The sequence below is a fragment of the Hyperolius riggenbachi genome, chromosome 11, assembly GCF_040937935.1.
Source record: "Hyperolius riggenbachi isolate aHypRig1 chromosome 11, aHypRig1.pri, whole genome shotgun sequence".
Taxonomy (NCBI): Eukaryota; Metazoa; Chordata; class Amphibia; order Anura; family Hyperoliidae; genus Hyperolius; species Hyperolius riggenbachi.
In genome coordinates this window covers 53,700,020-53,721,418 of record NC_090656.1, presented here as the reverse complement: position 1 = coordinate 53,721,418, position 21,399 = coordinate 53,700,020, and the positions used below count along the sequence as shown (strand labels likewise).

At 46.2% G+C, this 21,399-nt stretch overlaps 1 protein-coding gene across 1 annotated transcript in view; it reads right to left on the bottom strand.

The window, feature by feature from the left end:
• LOC137538591 (fatty acyl-CoA hydrolase precursor, medium chain-like) overlaps positions 1-21,399 on the bottom strand; it is a 65,993-nt gene that overhangs the window by 9,843 nt on the left and 34,751 nt on the right. Inside the window, exons 9-12 of the mRNA XM_068260859.1 lie at positions 19,491-19,568; positions 13,988-14,135; positions 11,276-11,425; positions 8,682-8,754 (exon numbers count right to left, since the gene is read on the bottom strand). Of these exons, the coding sequence (XP_068116960.1) occupies positions 8,682-8,754; positions 11,276-11,425; positions 13,988-14,135; positions 19,491-19,568 (449 nt within the window). The remainder of the gene's footprint in view (positions 1-8,681; positions 8,755-11,275; positions 11,426-13,987; positions 14,136-19,490; positions 19,569-21,399) is intronic.

Here is a 21,399-nt window from a genome sequence, read left to right as displayed (position 1 = left end):
TCTTAGTCAGAGTTCCTGCTTATGTCATATATCGGTTCATTGCCAATATATACATATGTTAGTCAGACGTTACGAATAGTTTCATTGATAGCTGTAATTGTAATACGCTAGGAAAACATACTTATTGTATATTTATCTGTGTTACGTTCATCTATCTCGATCCTGCTATTTCCTGTCTCTCCTGTCCTGTCTTTGTGAGGCACGCCATCGCCGCAACGCATTGGCTGCCTCATTCCAGTCTGTCTGGTTTTGGACGCTTGCTGTCGCTAAGTAATCGCTAGCTAGCAAGCGTTCATTCTGTCTACCTGTCCTGATCTCCTCAGTCCTGGTTTATGCGCTCAGCGCTACTTTGCGCTGAGACGTTATTACGAAAGTGTTTGTGGCTGTTCAGATCTGCACCGGCTCTGTGCACCACAATCTCCTATTGGAGTCAGTCCTCTCCTCCACTAAACTGGGGATATCCTGATTCCTTGTGCTGGTGTGTGTACCTCCTTCACGTCAGCTTATGTGTTGTATGCTGACTGTGGAGATTACACCCCCAAGCTTAACAGGTACAGAGTAGCAGAACAGAAGGATCCACAGCACTAGCGGAAAGTGGCTAGCGCGATCCAAGGAGACAGAACAGAAGGATCCACAGCGCTAGCACAAAGTGGCTAGCGCAATCCAAGGAGACAGAACAGAAGGATCCACAACGCTAGCGCAAAGTGGCTAGCGCGATCCAAGGAGACAGAACAGAAGAGATAGCTGGTAGCAACCGCTGCACCAGCTTTACTCCAAGAACAGAGATCAGAACGATTTCCTGTCGACCACCATTGGGACAGGACAATCGCAACAGACAAATAAAACAGATAAACAATCCTAACTGCACTAGGGAACCTGCCTAGCACAGTTTCCAGGAATTACTCTAAGCTGATCTTCAAACAAAGAGCATGGCTGACACTCTCCAGAGTGTTTCACAGGAAGACTCCTTATGACCAGCCAAGCATTGTGGGAAACACATAGTACTTATAGTACACGCCTCCAATGAATGTGGCCAGGCAATTTGCATGACAACGTATGCAAATTCCTCAGCAAGCACAAGCTGCAAAACTGACAGAAGCTCTTCTTTCCAGAGTCCTGCAGCATGCAAACCTAAACAATGGTCAAAAAGCTGCCTGCCTGCACAGGCAGCTGAGCAGATCATTACACATCCTGATTCAAATCATCCTCAGAGGCACCTTACTTGCGATGAACTTCAGATAAGTTGCTCCTTCCTACTGCCTGATGAAGTGGGTGAACGCCTGTGAAATACGTTGCAATTTATTGGAGTACAGAATTAAATAATTTTTTATTGGGTACCGAATACCTGAGTCCTTTATGGGGAGGTAAGTCCATCACTCCCTCCCTTGTTTTAATGTTTTTTATTTTATTGTGGTGCCTCTGTTTCAAATCACTAAAGCACTGTTAGTCCACCCTTGGTGGAGGGGTGTTACCCCATCGTGATTTTATCATCTACAGAGAGCAACGTCTTAACCTGAGTGGGGTCGGGCTTGAGGGCCCCACCTACCTTTACAGTGGTAACATCAGTGGCAATCCAGTTTTGTGAGTATCATTTCTACTACATTGCCAGTTTGTTTTAACATACTAAACCATCAGTGGCTCTCGGTTGTCCTTTTAGTTTTTTTAAGTATCCTGATTCCAAACTTCCTGCTAATAGCCAAAGAGAGGTGGTGGTAACAGAGGGGGGTTTGGGCAGTTTTTGATGAACCTTTTATTGGGTTTTTAATTTATAGTGCTCCTCTCTCTCGCTATGACTGCTAAACACTGGTACTTACTGTGCATCAAGGAATGGAACACAGAGAGGGACTGTGTGCAATGTGGGGAAGGAGAAATTCAGTGGGAACTCACAGGCAGAGCATTAGTTGTTTGAATAACTAAACATCCATATGTCCATACAGTGTATATACTGTACATTGTTCATTATGTGAATATATGTTTCCATGTCCATTTATACCCCTGGGGCAAGAGTCCCTAAGGCAGAGGGCCACAAGTCTGGCTTTGGCTCATAGTTACACCTGTGGTTTTATGTACAGAAGAAGAGATAGCGTACTCTACCTGTTGAGGAAGGAAGGGGGGGGGGGGTTATATCATTAGCTCCTGACACTACATACTTAGCAAGAAAAATACAGTAGAGTCTCGGTTATCCAACACCGACGGGGATCGGCTGATGACAGATAAGTGTGCTTTCAGGTTGCTTGAGACTCAATGTTAAAAATAGGCCTAGCTGGTATAGTACTTGTGGTAATACCATACGCTGTATTAAATGTTAAACTACAGTAATTGGAAGTATATTGACTTTGGGGGAGATATGGAACTCAGACTTTAAGCATAGCAGAGCCTAAAAAAAGCCTAAGAAGGTGGCCTTCACCACTGTGAGTACTGCCGGCGATTTGTGCTGGTTGGTTGAGACTGCTGGTGGCTAGTTGAGTTCCGGATAATACTGTACTACCCTCATGGCCACATCAGGGGTGCCTCTATCCATTTTGTCACTCCAGGCGGGAAAACCTGTGGCGCCCCCCCTCCCCGCGCCGACCACCCCTCCCCATTGTGCCAACCCTTATCTCCCCCACCCACACAAACACACTCACACGCTATATTATACTATAATGATTAAGTTCCACATTTTATCTTTTTTCTATACTTTTCATGTTTTATATCTAATATGTTCCCCACAGATCAAATACAGATGTGTCAGCACAGATCAAATGCACATAACATGTCCCCCACAGATCAAATGCACATAACATGTCCCCCACAGATCAAATGCACATAACATGTCCCCCATAGATCAAATCCAGATATGTCCCCCACAGATCAAATGCACATAACATGTCCTCCACAGATCAAATGCACATAACATGTCCTCCACAGATCAAATGCACATAACATGTCCTCCACAAATCAAATGCACATAACATGTCCCCCACAGATCAAATGCACATAACATGTCCCCCACAGATAAAATGCACATAACATGTCCCCCACAGATCAAATGCACATAACATGTCCCCCACAGATCAAATCCAGATATGTCCCCCACAGATCAAATGCACATAACATGTCCTCCACAGACCCAATCCAGATATGTTCCCCACAGACCATATGCACATAACACATCCCCCACAGATCAAATGCACATAACACATCCCCCACAGATCAAATGCAGATATGTCCCCACAGATCAAATGCACATAACGGGCTTGATTCACAAAGCGGTGCTAACTGTTCAGGGGCGTAACTAGAAATCACTGGGCCCCCCTGCGAATATTTGGATGGGGCCCCCCCATAGGTGCCAAATAATCGCAATGGGGCAGCGTTTCACTGTAAATTAATTGTAAAGTGGGCAGCATTTTACCAGACAATCGTAATGTGGGCCAGAAAATCGTAATGTGGGCAGAGTTCACCAGAAAATCGTAATGTGGGCACCAGTCACCAGAAAATAGTAACGTGAGCAGCAGTCACCAGAAAATTGTAATGTGGGCAGCATTCACCAGACAATCGTAATGTGGGCAGCGTTCACCAGAATATCGTAATGTGGGACAGAAAATCGTAATGTGGGCAGAGTTCACCAGAAAATTGTAACATGGACAGCATTCACCAGACAATCGTAACTTGGGCAGTGTTCACCAGAAAATCGTAATGTGGGCCAGAAAATCGTAATGTGGGCAGCGTTCACCAGAAAATCGTAACGTGGACAGCATTCACCAGACAATCGTAACGTGGACAGTGTTCACCAGAAAATCGTAATGTGGGCCAGAAAATCGCAATGTGGGCAGCAGTCACCAGAAAATCGCCATGTGGGCAGCAGTCACCAGAAAATTGCAATGTGGGCATCAGTCACCAGAAAATCCTAATGTGGGCAGCAGTCACCAGAATATCGTAATGTGGGCAGCAGTCACCAGAAAATCCTAATGTGGGCAGCAGTCACCAGAAAATCCTAATGTGGGCAGCAGTCAGTCACCAGAATGTCGTAATGTGGGCAGCAGACACCAGAAAGTCGTAATGTGGGCAGCAGACACCAGAAAATCCTAATGTGGGCAGCAGTCACCAGAAAATCGCAATGTGGGCAGCAGTCACCAGAAAATCGCAATGTGGGCAGCAGTCACCAGAAAATCGCAATGTGGGCAGCAGTCACCAGAAAATCGCAATGTGGGCAGCAGTCACCAGAAAATCCTAATGTGGGCAGCATACACCAGAAAATCGTAATGTGGGCAGCAGACACCAGAAAATCGTAATGTGGGCAGCAGACACCAGAAAATCGCAATGTGGGCAGCAGACACCAGAAAATCATAATGTGGGCAGCAGACACCAGAAAATCATAATGTGGGCAGCAGACACCTGAAAATCGTAATGTGGGCAGCAGACACCTGAAAATCGTAATGTGGGCAGCAGACACCAGAAAATCGTAATGTGGGCAGCAGACACCAGAAAATCGCAATGTGGGCAGCAGTGACCAGAAAATCGCAATGTGGGCAGCAGTGACCAGAAAATCGTAATGTGGGCAGCAGACACCAGAAAATCATAATGTGGGCAGCAGGCACCTGAAAATCACAATGTGGGCAGCAGACACCTGAAAATCACAATGTAGGCAGCAGACACCTGAAAATCACAATGTGGGCAGCAGACACCTGAAAATCGCAATGTGGGCAGCAGACACCTGAAAATCGCAATGTGGGCAGCAGTGACCAGAAAATCGTAATGTGGGCAGCAGACACCTGAAAATCGTAATGTGGGCAGCAGACACCAGAAAATCGCAATGTGGGCAGCAGACACCAGAAAATCATAATGTGGGCAGCAGACACCTGAAAATCGTAATGTGGGCAGCAGACACCAGAAAATCGTAATGTGGGCAGCAGACACCAGAAAATCGCAATGTGGGCAGCAGTGACCAGAAAATCGCAATGTGGGCAGCAGTGACCAGAAAATCACAATGTGGGCAGCAGACACCTGAAAATCACAATGTAGGCAGCAGACACCTGAAAATCACAATGTAGGCAGCAGACACTAGAAAAAAAAATGCACCTGTGAAAAAAAAACAATTCACTTACCTGACAGAAGTCTTCTCCTCTCCCGGCATCTGGCTCGCAGCTCCCCGAGTCCTCCTGCAGCACATCTCCCGCGCTGACAGGCAGAGTGCAGGGCTACGGCAAGATGGCTGCCGAAGCCCTGTACTAGAGACACAAAGTCTCCAGTGTAGGGCTTCTTCGGCGGCCATCTTGCCGTAGCCCTGCTCTGCCTGCCGGAGACTATGCAGGCTGCTGGTGGAGCGGGGCTGCGGGGAATGAACTGGCGCAGCGTCTATTAGACGCTGCGGCCAGTTGAGCACCTTGCTGGGGGGTCCAGAGCAGCGCTCCCCCCACGGACAGTGAGCGGGCCCCAGAGCAGCCCCGGGCGGCCGGGCCCCCCTGCGGCTGAGAGAGTCGCATCCCCGGTAGGTACGCCGGTGGTGACAGCCTTTCCTCCTCCGGGCCCCTGACTTGCTAGGGGCCCCCCTGCAACTACAGGGGCTGCAGGGTCTATTCCTACGCCCCTGTAACTGTTTAGCACAGGTGTTCTAAAGTTTAAACAGTTAGCACGTGAAGTGCCGTTGACGGACTTTTGCGCGTGCAAAGTGCCGCGATTCGCGTGATCGCGGACTTTTGCATGCACAATTTGCGGCGCACGCAAAAGTCCGTGATCGCGCGAATCGCGGCACTTTGCACGCGCAAAAGTCCGCCAACGGCACTTCACGTGCTAACTGTTTCGAACACCCATGCTAATTCGCAGGCGTGCTTGTATGGCTGCACAGTAGCCACACAAGCACGCCTGCGAATGTGCAGTAAGCCAGAGCCGTGGGCTTCATGCTACTGCACATGTGCGGCCGTGCTTGTGTGGCTACTGCACTGCCACGCTCATAACAGAGGACGAGTGCGACACTGATCTGCAGGGGGCCCCACTCAGCGACGGGGGACATTATACTACCTCTAGTGACAGCTCACTACACCCCCAGTGACAGTTCATAGCCTCCAGACACAGCTTACCACTACCCACAGTTTACTGACCCCTGCACTATGAAGGCTAACTATAAGACATTGTTGGGCTGTTTTAAAATGACCCAGAGATCACAAATTTCAAAGTTTTATGCTTCCTCCAGCCTCTTAAGAATGAATACATCCCTCACCGTCCTCCCGTTGCCCTCCAGTCAGCCGGGGTCTTCTGCACATGCGTGGACCTTCTGCACATGCGCAGAAGACCCCAGCTGAAGTCACTGAGCTGAATACTGGAGCGGATTACTGCTAAATGGAGGATGGTGAGGGACGCATCCATGCTTATGAGGCTGGAGGAAGCCCCGGGTAAGTAAAAAAAACGTAATTCGTGATCGCTGGTGCACTTTAAAGTGTTCTCTGCTCTTAAAAAGACTCTGTAGCGTTATTAAAAATTGCTTTTTACCTTATAGTCAACATGGGCATGTTTGCCCCAGCTAAAACGCTGCTATCCTGCGGCATAACAAGGGGTCTTTACCCCCTAAATACCCCCTGCAAAATCCACTACCAACTTGGTCGTAGATTTTGCTGCTCATGGAGGCAGAGCTAATGGCTGTAGCTCTGCCTCCATGCGTGTCTATCAGCCGGCGGATCTCCGCCTCTCCCCCGCCCCTCTCAGTGAAGGAAGACTGAGAGGGGCGGGGAGAGGCGGCAATCAGCGCTGAGAGGCAGGGCTGTGGCCATTAGCCCTGCCTCACACGGAAGCACTCCCCGGGCACCACGGAGGGGATTTGGGGGGTAAAGACCCCTCGTTCAGCCGTGGGAGAGCGGCGTTTTAGCAAGTGCAAACATGCCCTATGTATATATGTTGAATATAAGGTAAAAAGATATTTTTAAAGTCGCTTCGGAGTCTCTTTAAAGATATGCGACAGCATAAGAACCTTTACATTAAACCTGAGACGAGTCTCAGGTTCTATACTTACCTGGGGCTTCCTTAAGCACCGTTAGGGCTGGTCGTTCCACGCAGTCTCCCTGGGTGACTCCTGTCACCTGCAGTTTTCTCTGAAAATATGGGTAAGTCGCGCTCCATCGCACATATGCGGCCCCACCAGGTATGCTCTGCACTGTACTTGTACTGCGCAAGCGCAGATAGCTCGCCTAACGGAGTGTGACTCGGCCAGTCAACTGCGGGTGACAGGAGTCACCCAGGGAGATGGCAAGGGATGAGCGGCCCTAATGGTGCTTAAGGAAGCCTCAGGTAAGTATTGTACCAAAGATGCTTCTCGTCTCTGGTACATGTTAAACAAAAACATTTCTTTGTTACAGGTGACACAAATCTAAAAATAAATCCGCACTGTTTCTACTTCCTGCTTTCATGAAAGGAAAGCAGACATATTATTAACATCCTGTGCATTAAAAACAAATGAGGCGGATTAAACAGGAGAATATATAAATACTGAATATATATATATATATATATATATATATATATATATATATATATATATATATATATACACAGTATATATACAGTATATATATATATATATATATATATATATATATATATATATATATATACAGGGCCGGGCCGAGGCATAGGCTGGAGAGGCTCTCCAGCCTCAGGGCGCAGTGTAGGAGGGGGCGCACAATTCATTCAGCTGTCATTCCTAATTGTGTTTGAAGCAGAAAGAAATAGGGAAAGGAGATACATGGAAGTGACTACAAGCCAGATAACTAGAGATTAAGGTGTTGGGGGCCCTGGGGTGCCTCTTAGCCTTAGTCAGTGTGTCACGGCTGGGATGGAGGGGCGCACTTTGGTGTCTCAGCCTTGGGTGCTGGAGGACCTTGTCCCAGCTCTGTATATATATATATACATATACATATATACAGGGTGATACAAGGTGCATTTGTCTGTTTCCTTCTGACCTGTGCAAAAATTCAGTTCCACTTTTTTAAATACATTTATTTTTTTCCTAGGATGCAGCTTATCTTAGGCTGCCTGCACTCAGACTGCAGCCACTTGTTTGGGAACGGGAAGGCGGGGGATGCACGCGCACACACACCCGCAGCGGCAGAGCCAAGAGGGGGAAAGAGACACAGTCAGTGTCTCGGTGGTCTCCCAGTATCTACCAGCGCCAGCCGGATAGTCATGTTGCCTTGAGGTGGTTGAGGTGGGGGGCGGAGTTAGAGGCAGCACCGCACGGACGCAGAACATAAACCGTGCGGCTGCTGCTGTGGAGGGGGCGGGGCAGACGATGAGAAGGAGGTGGAGTGGGTGGGAGCTAGTGACATGGAAAGCAGTGTGCTTCACTGCATTTCCTGTCCATTGGCTGGGCGAGGGGAGGGGGCGGGCATAGAGGCGGCGGCACGTGGTGTAAACAAACCACGATCCCTGCATATGACAGGACAGAAGGAGCAGCGCAGCTGAAAGTAGCGGTGGTCAGCCGCAGTCTCCCCCGCGGCAGCGCCTACCTCTTTCATGCCTCTCCAAGCCGCCGCTTGTACCGCCAGGCGGTTAAGGTGCCCCTGGGCCACATGATGCTTTTTCACAGTATAAAATAAGGATCTTTGTAACTTAAAATTAAACTGTGGTATTTGTGTGATGAAGGTAGTACTGAAGAGGCGGAGACTTAGGAAGGTACATTTTGGATGGTACTGCCAGAAGATCTGTCTCACCCCTTCCGTGCAAAGTTTGCCCAGTATCCCATGATGGTTCTAGACAGGACCTTCTCCTCATCAGTGGCATCACCTTGGTGAAAGAAGCACATAAAAATATGTGTGAACATTTTAGAGACATTTAGGCTTTTATAATGCAAAAGAAAATATTCTGCCTGCCAGGGGTGTAACTAGAAATCACTGGGCCCCCCTGTGAAACTTTGGATGGGCTCCCCCTCCCCCTGCACATTGAATATGGACTGTTTACAAATCTTTGTCTACAAAACTTTGTATGATTCCTTAACAGTGGCCGAGCAGATGCAGTCATTAGAACAACTGTGCAGAGAGCAGAAAGTTTTTTTCTCTCCTTGCACTTAGTTGCCAGTCTCTCCCTGTGACTTCTGGGCCCCCTGCAGATGCATCCCTTGCAGGGTCTATTATTACGCACCTGCTGCCTGCTGTAGTAAGCCTTAGCAACAAGTGTGAGCTGCTGAATTCAGAATCCCAAATTCTGCTTTGGAACTTAGCAATTTTAAATTTAAAGTCGGAATTTCTGGGCTTCCCAACATGTAACTTCAGAATGTTATGTGAAAATGTGTTTAAACTTTTTTTTACACAAATAGTGAAAAAGTGAATAAAAAAAGAAGCTACCCCCCCTTCCCCCCCCCCCCCCCCCCAACCCCCAACCACCCAAAAAATTAATGTGAGGGTTGACGGGTCGGGGCCCCAAACGTGTTGCTGCAAATTGTGGGGGATTTTGGGGGGAAATTAGTCATCAGAATGTGCTAACCGTTGTGATACTCTGCACTCTATACAGTGCTGCAGAAGATGTCAGCTATATAACTACACAATAATAATATGGTAGGACATTAGACAATGACTATGGTATGGTTAGATTGTGAGCTCCTCTGAGGACAGTCAGAAAAGGGGGACATACGAAAAATGGGTATGCATAGGAGGAGGGAACGGGGATAAGGAGGTAGAGGCACAAGACAGAGAGCCTGGTGGGAGAGGACAAATGGCAGGAAGACCTCTCACCAGGACTGCAGACATCACCAGTGCTGTTTGGCAGGGCCAGGCTGTTAAAAGAAGCCACTAAAATCTTAAAAGAGGAAAGGGTCATGGGGAAGACAACAGGGTGGGAGGGGGACCTGGGAAAAGATATAAGATTACCTACAATTAAGATAATCTAAATTGCCTGAAGCTTGCTTCTCTGCTCACTACAGAAATCAGCTGTCAGCACCTGTATCACTGGCTTCTGCAACAGGAGACTGCCCTGCCCCATTAATTAATTACTCTGATCAGGATAAATAATCAAAAGTCTGGGGCACTCTGGTATTACGGCAGCCAGTACACACGACCACTAATGACAGGCAACTTCTGAAGCACTAAACACATTGTGCCACCTCTCTCTGCTAATGTCCCAGCTGCAGCACAGCAATCATTCTCTCTACTCACCCTGCTGCTCTGCACATTCACTCACTGCAGGCAGTGTGTAGAGAGCAAGGAAACACATTGCCCATGGGACAGGAAGGGGGAGGGGTGCTACATCTAGTGCAGGAAGTAGTACAGTCCCATGTACTGCCTGCTGCTATTTCCCGAATGTTGCCCAAACTATGAAAAAAGGTCCCAGGTGGAAGAACACAGTGACCGGGTATCACAGCGGCACCCCTAGCCATAGTTACACCTGGGGCTGTGAGCACCTGCAGCCTTATGGTAGGTATGCCACTGGGTCAGCAGGAAGGGAGTAAACTTTTCCCCCTCAATGATCTAGTCCTAACCCTTTCTTTCTGTCTCCACCAGACATAGAGGAAAAGTTTTGGGGTCACCTTTAAAGTAATTTTTTTAAGCCTGAAGCTACATATAAACCTTCAACACCTCTCACTAAAACCAATGGTTAGTGATCATTTCAGGTGACAAGTTAGGTACCATTGCAGGACAGACAAACTACTTGGCACTCTCCCACCCAGCCTGCTCTATTTTATGGAAAGGATTATTGGTAGACAGCCCACTGATGGGACCACAATACAAGTAGCTATAGCCTTTGTTGTTAGAACTCTAGCACAACGGATCGTGAATGACATTCTAAGTAACATTGGGGAACACCTGATTTGTACTTTTGAAAGATTTACATAATCTGTCTTCCATTTCAACCAGCATTTGAATATGAATCCAATTAAACGGTATATCTAAACTTATAGAGGACCTGTTGTGACATATAGTAGAGTGCAGTAAATTATTCAGGACACCCACTTTTACATATTTTTTCCTTTTTTTTTGGCATCAGAAACACTTCCTATATATATTGCTGTATATTGCTATGCAGCCACACCCTCGCAGTGATGTCACAGTCTAGGCTGATTAAATATGCGCAATCCCCCCCAGTAAACAAACATTACATAGAGAGCACCTGCCAGTACTAAAGATGTTGCCACATGTGACAAGTTTCAGAAAGTAGATCAGGGAGAGGAAAGAGTTAACAAACAGCAAAGAGTACACTGACTAAATCATTTATAAATGAATACAGTTAAAAAAAAAAAAAAAAAAAACATTTTTATTTTGTTATTTTTTTACCACAGTTCCTCTTTCACCTTAATTGTGTCAGTTGTGCTCACCGGAAAACAGAACTCCGTCTCTTAAAAAGGGTCCTCCGAATACATAGAGTATTTCATCTACATGATCTGCCTTCACAAAGTCCGGCTTCACCCCATCAAACATTGACGGACGATGCTGATATTCATAAAAATACACAGGAAGTCTGGAGTCTGTAAAAAACAAGAGAAAAGTCATGCTACGGAAAACAACCAGTCTCTCCTATCAATAATAATAATTGCACAGCCACATGGGAGATCATGCAGCAACGTAAATCAATAATAATAGTAGTGATAAGGAGCGCAGGTGACAATCTTTGAGGAGAACTCTGACATTTCATTGTAGTGGGAGTTTAAATATTTTGTCCTTATTAGCTTCAGAAGCATAGCTCCCAACTGTACCTTTTTCAGAGGGGCAGTTTCCTGTCTGTGAACATTGTTGCATTGTGGGAAATGGCTGTTTACAGCTGTTTCCACCTGCCAAGAAAGCATGCAGCAGCTACATCACTTGCCAACAGTAAAAATGTCACCATGTAATAAATGTCAGAATGTAAATCAGGGATTTAAAAGATTTTACAATGGGTAAACACTGACTAAATCATTTATACATAATTATTGTAAAAATGAAGCACTTTTTTAATTATATTATTTTCACTGGAGTTCCTCTTTAAGAAGAGAGAATCCTCTGGTTCCTGCAGAAGCTTCCAACATCCTCACTGTTGCCATGCATGGACCCCTGAAATAAATTTGACACGATTGCAGTTCTCTTGATGCATGAGGGGGCCCAAAGTCATCACGCACTTTGCAGGCATGGCTGAACTTGTGTGCAGGGCTGGTTCTACATTTTTTGCCACCTGTAGCAATACATTGTGACAATGCCCCCCTCCATTTGTGTGCCAAGCCAAACCTGAGAGGTGGGACACACCCCCTCTGCTTTCTCCAAGATGGCATCTCTTTCCTGCTGGCCTGCAGCATCAGATCCCCAGCATACCGGGTATGTGCTGCACCAGCGCTGCATCACTCACCAGCTCTCAGCAGATTAGCGATGGGATCACCAACTTTATCTGAAGTCCTGCTTCCTCTCTGACTACAGCGGCGTCCCATGTGACCTGGCAGCACGTAACAGGTCACATGAGGCACTGCTGTAGCCATGGATACAGAACAGGCAGATAAAGATCTCATCGCTGGAACAATGAGAGCAGGTGAGTGAAGCTGCACCAAGCATCTAGGGAGGGCTAGACGGGGAGTGCAAGGAGAGGAATCTTTGGAGAGGGGAGCCGACTCTTGCCGTCCTGTAATTGTTGCCGCCCTGAAGCACATGATGAACGTTAACTTAAAGGGAAGGTTCAAGGAGTGGGAAAAAAAAATAAAAATCCATATCCACTTACCTGGGGCTTCCTCCAGCCTGTGGCAGGCAGGAGGTGCCCTCGCCGCCGCTCCGCAGGCTCCCGGTGGTCTCCGGTGGCCGACCCGACCTGGCCAGGCTGGCTGCCAGGTCGGGCTCTTCTGCACTCCAACGACGGGCTCTTCTGTGTTCCACGCAGGCGCACTGACGTCATCGGATGTCAGTACAGCTCGAAGGACCTCCGATGACGTCAGATTGGAGCGCAGAAAAGCCCGACCTGGCAGCCAGGCCTGGCCAGGTCGGGTTGGCCACCGGAGACGACCGAGGGCCTCCGGAGCGGCGGCGAGGGGACCTCCTGCCTGCCATGGGCTTGAGGAAGCCCCAGGTAAGTGGATATGGATTTTTATTTTTTTCCCACTCCCTGAACCTTCCCTTTAAGGTCAGCTTTGGGTAAACTTTAAGAAAAATTGGGTTTTGGGCATTCTCTCTCTCAGGATATCTTTGTGCATAAAATACTATTAGAAAACGCGTCTTTGGACATCGAGTACCGGCATAACCGTGAAAAATGACATCAAAATGGGTAAGGAAAAATTAGGTGTAAGGCACCACAACTATTTATATCCAAGACACATATTTATTGCAAAAATAGCACACGTGTATTCCATAAATGCAAAATTCAAATGGAATGCACAACATTAAAACACATTCTGCACAGACACATAATTAGAACCTCGACATTATCACTTTTGCCAGCCTGTATGACTGCAGATTGATACACCTATTCAACTCTGCATACTGGCTGAGCTCCTTCTAATGAACTATGCACTGACCACACACACATACATGTATTAAAGGACTACTCCGGCGAAACAAAGTAAGCGGTTAACATCTGACAGAACCGACAGGTTTTGGACTAGTCCATCTCCTCATGTCCCCACTAATGTTGAAGTTTGAAAAGTATTAGCTAGCCAGCATGCTGGTTGCCTTTGTGGTAACCCTGGTTTGTGAGAATTATTCCATTTGATACATCTTCTACCTTCTGGTAGACTTACCTACTACACTCTATTGGGCTCTCGGTTGTTCCTTTGTATTTTTTTTACAAGATTCTAAATACAATGTTGCTTTGTTAACATAGAAGGTATTTGCAGTTTTATTTAGCTTCACTTGAGCAAGAAGGTGCTCCCACAATGCATCACACCAGCTCAGAGCGTGAACATGCCAATCATTATGTCCCTGAAAAGCCAGGCTTACATCCAGACCAGCCAGTGTACAGCATGCCTGTTCCTAATCATTTTTGCAGAGTGATATAATTGAAATCACAGACAGCTGTTTCGGGCTATTTTGGCTTCCATCAGTGGCAGGTATGGACTGATAATGCAACCTATCCTCACCTCGGTGGTAATTGGCGACCCTGAGACAAGGAACAATAAACACCATATCTCCGCAGATGTCCAGGAAGCCATCACGTAACTCAATCGGATCTCTCAAACCCCCCAAATATTCATCCAAGATGAATGGCATCATGCTGGAGTTCAAGCCCTGTAAACAGAAAATAATAAATAAAAAACAAAAAAAATGGAATTGCAATACGTGTTCTAGAAGAGGAAAAAGTGTCCAGTTGCAGCTACTTTCCTTTCCTTTAGATCAGGGGTAGGGAACCTAGGTCTCGGGAGCCAGATGTGGCTCTTTTGATGGCTACATCTGGCTCACAGTTAGGGGTTGATTCACTAAGCAAGACTGCTCAAGCAGCGCAGCTTAGTGTGACAGCACAAGTAAAACTTTCAAAGTAGGCACGCTACTGCTGTAGCCTGTAGCATGTACTGCTTACTTACTCGCGCTCCCCCAAAACTAAATGCCACTCCATTTGTCCCACCCTGGATCCTGTCAGGTCCAGTGACTTTGTAGGACAAGATCCCTGCACTTTGATTGGCCCAATAGGCCTCACTTGACAGGCAGCCTGTAACGATCGATGTAACACGGAGAGGATCTGATTACCAGTGATCTGCAGTATCACCGAGAATACAGATATATACCCGATTATTGATGATCTGCAGTATCACCGATAATCAGATATATCTATAACCTCTGGACACCAGGTAATATGAGTGTTATGTGCAACAGTAATACTTTGAGGAGAGCACCCGTATAGAGAGTGCAAGGCAGTAAAGGGTACTGCCCAGAGAACAGGCTCCTTCCAAAGGCCTGAGGCTCCCCAAGGGGCGGAGTCAGGCTGAGAGTGGGAAGGACCAGAGTGTGAGTGACACCAATGGAGGGATGTCACAAACAGACTGTGAACTATCTCTAGCTGGGGAGATAGTTCTCGAGGTCGGGCAGGCCAGGTCGTCAACACACAGACAGATAAAGTACAGAGACAGGAGACAGATGCGGAATCCTAAGACTAGCAGAGTTTGGCAACAGAGTATCAGATATAGCGAAGTACCTAATCAGAGATCAGAACAGTAGCCAGGAAAGCAGAGGGTCTTAACAAATAATCAACAATGCCTAGACTTGGGTGTGAGCTCCTAGATCATCAACACCCCGGAACTGGTCTAGATAATAACACAGATGGTAACAGGATTCCTAGACTAAGGTGTGACCTACTTTGTCATCAACACCTTGGAAACTGGTCTAGATAATAACTCAGATAATAACACAGATAATAACAGGATTCCTAGACTAAGGTGTGAGCTCCTTGGTCATCAACACCTTGGAAACTGGTCTAGATAATAACACAGATAATAACACAGATACTGACAGAAGGTCTGAGTGCTACCACGTAGTGATGGCAACGCCAGACACCAGAGAAATGACCAGCACCCAGTATATATACCCCAGCACTCTCCAGCGCCACCCTAAGTGCTGGACCAATGAAAACTGCTGGAATTGTCAGCTGACCGGCTTGGTCAGCTGACTCCCTTCTGACTGTCATAAAGGCTCTGCCTCTCCGCGCGCACGCGCGTCCTCCTGAACCTGTGTGGACTATCAGTCCCAGCCACACCAGACATGTGTTGTAACGTTTCTGCTGTGTTGGATGCGGAACCAGCCGCACCGCTGTCCAAGCATGCGGCGGTTCCTCCGCGTTCAGCAGTACTGTCAGGAATATGCCTATGCGTGCAAACATCCGCATCTGACGCGGAATCCGCCGCCTTGTTCATAAGGCATGCGGCGGTTTCATCGCGCTCCGTCATGCCAGTGGATGGAGACCCACGCGCGCAACCTGCCGCGTTAGACGCGGAATCAGCCGCCTTGCTCTGAGTACCCGCGGCGGCTTTTCCGCGTTTTCTCACACAGCCTATGGAGCCAAAGTGTGGGGATCTCGTCCTACAAAGTGAATCAACCCCCAAGTCAGCTAGCTAATTGTACAAGCTGTCTGTATTTCTCCTGTCTGGCTCTCGGGGAAATTGCTGATGTTGCTGATGTTTCAAACTGTGCCAGTTTGAAACATATTGTGTGGCTTTCACAGAATTACATTTTAAAAAATGTGGCGTTTATGGCTCTTTGAGTCAAAAAGGTTCCTGACTCCTGCTTTAGCTGTAGGATAAAGCTGAACCTTCAGAAAAATAGCCACCACAATAGGAGAATAACCTTACCTCCATTTAATTGTGTATATTTTTAAGGTAGCCACACATCACTTGATGTGCTACCAGATCAACTATTAGATAAATCCCGCTCTGATTGAATCTGTTTAAAGAGGGATCAATTGCCTGCCTATACACTGCACCGGGATTTCTAATTGTTTTCAGCACAACATCTATGGAAAATTGTCTTGCTGGCCCCTCAAGTTCCCCTGTGCAGTGTTCAAGGCTCACCTGTCACACGCCGCCACAAATCATGGTCTCCAGTATCTGGGGTCACCTGTGCCATGTGACATCAGGACCATGTAGTGATGTAACTAAATACGCTGGTGTTAGGTGGTGCAGGCACTCAAGGTGACGCCGGAGGACAGTAGAGGACACTAGGATGTGCGCCGGCATGACAGGTAAGCCTTCAGCACTGCACACAGGCACCTGGGGGGGAGTGGGGGCATGGAAATGGAGGCAACACCTATACACTTGGGGAGACACCGGCCGGGGGTACATCAGTCAGGGGGGGATCTCAAATGCTGTTACTGCCGCATACCCCAACGAGCCCTCATAACTGACATTTTCCAGCATTCCTGATCGATCCTTTTGACTGGAAATCTATCAAAAGTTTGATTGTTGTGGTATCGATTCTCGTCCGCTCCGATAAAATTATCTGATCGAAAGGTTGATAGGCCCTCAAGTTCGACTAATGTGTGAGCACCCTTATTGTTGGCATTACAGTGAAAACAAGTTATATTAAATATTAAAGCCTCGTGCACTTGCTACCCTGAACTTTTCTGAAGAAACAGCGAGAGTCAGTTAAGGGTTTACTGCAGGAAAGTTCAAAGGGTCATTATTTCTGCTTTCTTTTATATCTTAAAGAGACACTGAAGTGAAAAAAAATGATATAATGAATTGGATGTGTTAATTGTATTGGAAGTGATAATTACTAGAACACTAGTAGCAAAGAAAATATTCTCATATTTTTATTTTCAGTTATATAGTGCTTTTTATTATAATTTATTTTATTCTCTAATATTTGCAGTTTACACACTACTCAGCATTCTAAATGATTTTACAGAGCAGGCTAGCGAACGTTTGGACTGTCCTCTGCAGAAAAAAAAATAATACAGTGACTGACATTTGAGATAAAAAGCTTCAGAAGACAGAGCTCTCTCTGCGACTTTGAAAGTCGTGTAGCTCAATGGCTCTTTTGCATAGGTAACAACTGGAGTTTTTTTTAACTCTTCCTGGAAACAATATTAGACTCATGTCTCTGCTCCTAATATTTTTTTCAGCTGTACTACAATACAAATCCTTATATCATAAGTTTATTTTTACTTTAGATTCCCTTTAACAGAGTGTGGTTTTAAAACAGAAAATATTAGAGAATAATACAATGTTATAAAAAAAAAAAAAACTACATAACTTAAAATAAAAATATGAGACTTATATCTGTGCTACTAGTGTTCTATTCCTTATCCGTACTACACATACAATCCATTATATCATATTTGTTTGTTTTAGTTTTGTTGTTGCTTCAGGTTTGTGGTTCAAGTCACGTAGCACTGCAGTGACGTAAAGTAGAATACAGAAAATTATTCAGGCTAACCTAACCACTTTTACATTCATATGAGTCGACAGTGTTTCAGCAGAAATGTGAAGCTAATCTCAGTTTTTCAGTAAAAAAGCAGTGCTGATGTGACCAATTGTCTTGTCTGTTATAAGAACCTTTATGTATGTTGACTCTTTGGTTGTAATGGGTTTAAATGCAGGCTAATACACAAGGGCAATGGTGTAGCAATAGAGGATGCAGAAGTAGTAACTAGGGCTGCTCAAATCCGGATCCGGGACATACCCGGAGAGTTGCTATCCGGATATCTCCCAGTAAACCTGTGCGGGGTGGGCGGGGAGGTCAAGCTTACCTGTATAACGTCTTCTTCATCCGGCCCTGGCGCCTACCACGATGCGTTCCACGCGGCGGTCACATGACTACAAACACTTCCTCCTTCTGGGTTGGAGGAAGTGTTTGTAGTCACGTGATGCGCGTGGACCGCATCATGGGAGGCGCCAGGGACGGACAAAGAAGACATCAGACAAGTAAGCTTGACCTCCCCGCCCACCCCGCACAGGTTTACTGGGAGATATCCGGATAGCAACTCTACGGGTATCTCCCGGATCCGGATTTGAGCAGCCCTATTAGCGACCACACCAGGATCCCTGGACCAGAGGGGCCTTCTTTAGCTGTCTTATTAGATTTTTGTTGGTGGTATGCTGGTAATGATCACCTCTATATGTGCATTGCATAATGGTAATCCTTAAAGAGACACTGAAGCAAAAAAAAAAATGCTGATATAATGATTTGTATGTGTAGTACAGCTAAGAAATAAAACATTAGGAGCAGAGACATATGTCTAATATTGTTTCCAGTACAGGAAGAGTTAAGAAACTCCAGTTATCTATGCAAAAGAGCCATTGAGCTCCACGACTTACAAAGTCACAGAGAGCTCTGTCTTCTGAAGCTTGTTATCTCAACTGTCAGTCACTGTATTTTCTTTTTCTCTGCAGAGGGCAGTTCAAAAGTTAATTGGCCTGCTCTGTAAAATCATTTAGAATACTGAGTATTGTGTAAACTGCAAATATTAGAGAATGATGCAATATTATAAAAAATATATATATATATATAACTGAAAATAAAAATATGGAAATATTTTCTTTCCTTCTGATGTTCTAGTAATTATCCGTACTACACAACCAATTAATTATATCATATTTGTTTTCGCTTCAGTGTCTCTTTAACTGTTTCTTTACTGTGATTACACCACTCTGACACTGCAGCTGTCCTTGGTGGGTTTTTGTGGCTCCATGTCAATAGAGTGCTAGGGGCCCCATGTAAAACTCTCACTGGGGCCCCAAGCTACTTAGTTATACCACTGTATAAGGCCCATCCAGAAAGTAACAGCAGTTTTCATTTTATAAATTAAGGTAACATTAAATGTATTTTATCATATCTTCTGATGATGTCTCCACATAATCATTTCCTGTGTCTAAGCTTTAATGTTATGTTTTTATAAAGTTTTCAATCTATGCATTACACACCTCACCTATGGGTTGGAGGGAATGAGGGGGGTGGGGCTTCATGTTAATGCTGCTGCTCAAACAGCTACCAGCATTCTGCAGTCACATGACAAGCAGTGGAAGGAGAGAAGTCAACCTGACAGATGCAAGTTACATTGCAGAGAAAAAATGCTTTGCGTGGCAGATTAAGGCAAATGGCTGCTAATTTCTGTAGCAATTTAAATGATCTTTTGTAAAGCCCATCGTAACTTACCAGCATGGGGATCGTATAGAGTGCTGTCTGTACAGACTCCCTGCTCATCCCTTCTGTTATTCCATAAATGCCAAAAACCTGATGAAAAAACACAAAAAATGTAAGTTATAGTCACCACATCATGCTGATAGCAGACATAAAAAATGTAGCTGTTGTCCATAGACGAGTACTGATTATTGTGCTGCTATTCTCCTTCCTGATGATGAATCTTACTTACTATATGTAACGATTGGTGTCAGCACACAGAGAGAATCTGATTATTGATGATCTGCAGAATCATCAACAATACAGATGTATACCTGATTAGGGATGATCTGCAGAATCACCAATAATACAAGTATGACTAACCTCTGGACACCTAATAAAGTGTAAGTGTTTGGTTTAACTGTAGGCTATCTCCCGTTGGGCGGGAGACACAGATAACTACGGCCAGTGACCACCTGAGGAGCAGGTGGCCCTCGGCTGTGCAGGGACTATCTCTTTAAGAGAAGGGGATAGAGATAATCTTGCAGCCAGTGATTCCCTGGTAAACTGAGAATCAGACTGTACTGCAGCCAGGGGACTCCTATGGGATAGAGGTCACTGGCTGCACCGCAGGAAGGACTCTTTTAGGAGCAGGAGGTCCTTGCAGCTAACTGACACTTGGTGGAATAGTGTCACGGGTAGTACAGACAGACTGAACACTCGAGGGATGAGTGACAGCCAGAAGGGTAGGGCAGGCCAGGTCGGCAACACACGAGCAGATAAGGTACAAAGACAGAAGGCTGATTCGGTAACCGGGTACAGGCAAGGTTGACAACTGGTAGACAGATAGGCAGAGGTACCGAATCAGAAAGCAAGAGAGAGGTCGACAGAGCAAAAAGTCATAACCGATATCAAGCACAATCCTAGTCTGAGGTGTGAGGTCCTTGGTCTCGACACCCGGGAACTAGTCTGACGAATAACACAGTATCCTATGCTTGGGTGTGAGGTCCTTAGTCTCAACACCCTGGAACTGGTCTGTCTAAAGTATAACACAGCAATGACACAGTAATCCTAAGCTTAGGTGTGAGGTCCTTGGTCTCAACACCCTGGAACTGGTCTAAAGTATAACACAGTAAATAACAAGAGCGGAATCTGGCTAAGTGTGAATTCCCAGGTCCACCTGGTTCTAACACACTGTAGGGTGTGACTGAGGTCTGAGTGCTCACACGTAAGTATTCGCAACGGCAGACAACCAGCAACTGACAAGCAAGATCTATATATACTACAGCGCTCCGCAGCGCCGCCCCCAGCCACTCAGCCAATCAGGAGTTCCGCTGGGATCAGCTGATCGTCCTGATCAGCTGATACCTCTCCTGCTGGCATAAAGGTCCTGATTTCTAGCGCGCGCGCGTAGCTCTCCATCTGTGTGCACTAGAAGGCCCAGGCAAACCAGACACATGCTGCTGTGCGGAAACCGCCGGTCTAAAAGCGGAGACAGCCGCCCCGCCGCTAGCCCGCGCGGCGGCATCTCCGCTATTCATTACACTATAGCACAGTGATCTGCAAATTTGGCTTTCCAGCTGTAAGGCTACTTACACACCAAGACGTTGCATTTTAGGGGATGTTATGGTCGCATAACGTGCCCCTAACGCAACGTATGGTGGTGTTGAAGTTGGAGGTCAGATTGAGCTGCGTTACGCAGCTCTCAAAGCAACTGCTCCAGGTTAGTGATAGGAAGTCTGGATCTTTTTAAGGATTCGGATCATTTGAATCGGATCATTGAAAAGATCCGGATCTTTGAACCGAATCATTTGAATCATTTTACTAGGGAAGGAGACTGGGTGAAATGACTAGCAGGACAGGACTTTCCCTGCACTGTACATTCTGTATGTTCCTGTTTCTTCCAGACAGACATCCACTGTGAACCGAATCTTTCATTGTGATG